The sequence below is a fragment of the Bidens hawaiensis genome, unplaced genomic scaffold (genome assembly GCF_021521415.1).
Source record: "Bidens hawaiensis isolate Kalapana, Puna unplaced genomic scaffold, B.hawaiensis_p1.1 tig00046131_1, whole genome shotgun sequence".
Taxonomy (NCBI): Eukaryota; Viridiplantae; Streptophyta; class Magnoliopsida; order Asterales; family Asteraceae; genus Bidens; species Bidens hawaiensis.
In genome coordinates, this window is record NW_027505968.1 from 112,687 (window position 1) to 114,274 (window position 1,588).

At 34.8% G+C, this 1,588-nt stretch overlaps 1 protein-coding gene across 1 annotated transcript; it reads right to left on the reverse strand.

The window, feature by feature from the left end:
* Positions 1-582: 582 nt before the first annotated feature.
* LOC143616171 (uncharacterized) lies at positions 583-1,128 on the reverse strand. The gene has a single exon (XM_077089083.1). The coding sequence runs from the start codon at positions 1,126-1,128 to the stop codon at positions 583-585; it is 546 nt and encodes a 181-aa protein (XP_076945198.1).
* Between the last annotated feature and the right edge of the window lie 460 nt (positions 1,129-1,588).

Sequence of the window (1,588 nt, forward strand, 5' to 3'; positions counted from 1 at the left end):
TAGCAAGGTGTCGTTAACGTAATGCAATTAACGATATTCTATTAAATCCTAGACTACTTGGCAACCCCTTGTAGCTAGGTGGCGCTAACGTAATTCTATTAGCGATTGTCAATTTATCCAAGTTGTTGCTTTTATTTATTGTTTCGTATACAAGTTTTGTGGCTTTTTATTACTATATACTTATATGCTCAAACTTATGAATTGCTCACCAACCTTTGTGTTGACAAACTTTATTTTATGAAATGTTACAGGTTTGACTTTTGTTGACTCGAGGACTTGATGAAAACGTTACCAAGACCTTTAGGATATTAGTAAAACGAACAATATAAATGTTACTTGTATTAAATTTGTTTGTGTGAACGAGATGTGTTGATTATTGGTTTATGAAATAAATGAGTTGATTAAATATTGTCACTTTAAATAGTGTCTTGTGTATTTGTCCAATCACGTTGCACCCCGGCATGTTCCGCCGCCTTTGGTCGGGGTGTGACACCTGATTTTCAACTAGACTACCTTTCTTTGACTTGATTCGTTCCTCGAAAGTTTCAAGTCTTCCGATGGCTTTGTCTAAAGTCATTTCATCTAAATCCGAGTACTGTTCTTTGATGCTACTATTTGGATGAACTTTTCTGGCACATAGTTAAGTAACTTACGTACTAGGGTTGATTCATCAAAAGTTGATCCTAAACCATTTGCTCTAGAAACTATGGCGTTTAACTTAGCGGTGAATGAATCAATAGATTCATCTTCTTTCATTTGCAATAATTCGAATTCGGATTTAAGGGTTTGTAACCGTGCCTTTTGCACACGATCTACTCCTACGTGTCTAGTTTTCAAAGTGTCCCATATTTCTTTTGCACATTTGCACTTTGCAACTTGCAACACAAAATCTTCGGGTAATGATTGGAAAAGATTGGCGGTGGCCGTCTTATCTTTCTTCACATTGGGTTCTATGGTTTCAAGCGGTTCAATCATTTCCCAAAGGCCATTTGCCTCTAATATGGTCTTAATACGTATTACCCAAACCGTATAATTTGTCGGTTTTAAGATTGGGCATTGAAAACTAGAAAGTGTTGCCACTTCCTTGTAATGTATCACGAGATCAACATTTTGATTTGTGTCTGACATACTAACAATTTTCATCAACAATTCGAATTTAAACGAGGAATCCTTAAAGTCACCATATTTTCAATAATCTACGGGTTTCAAAAATAATCCAAACACTAATCTTAATTCTGATATCTAATTATATTCAGAAATAAACCGATTGAAAATTGGATTAATAAACCTGGATGTTGACGGTTCTAAAAAAAATCAGATTTTGATTAATCGGACTCCGAAAATTTGCCTTCAACAAATTTTGAATCTGATATAAATTTGGACTCCTGTGTGATCTTCATTCCAAAACAACAAGTTCTGGTTCCTCCTTTTAACTTCGGTGTAAATTCTGGTTTTCGAGTGATTGATAAAATAACAAATACTTGACAACCAAAAAGAACACAACAATGAACAATCTGGTTATGGTTAATTTCTGGGTCGTGATCGTCTTGTTCCAATTGGTCTGGTTTTAATTAGCAGGAATTTATCC

What these genes read in the sequence shown, in the direction of transcription:
- LOC143616171 (XM_077089083.1), bottom strand. Translation starts at nt 1,128, where the DNA reads ATGTCAGACACAAATCAAAATGTTGATCTCGTGATACATTACAAGGAA.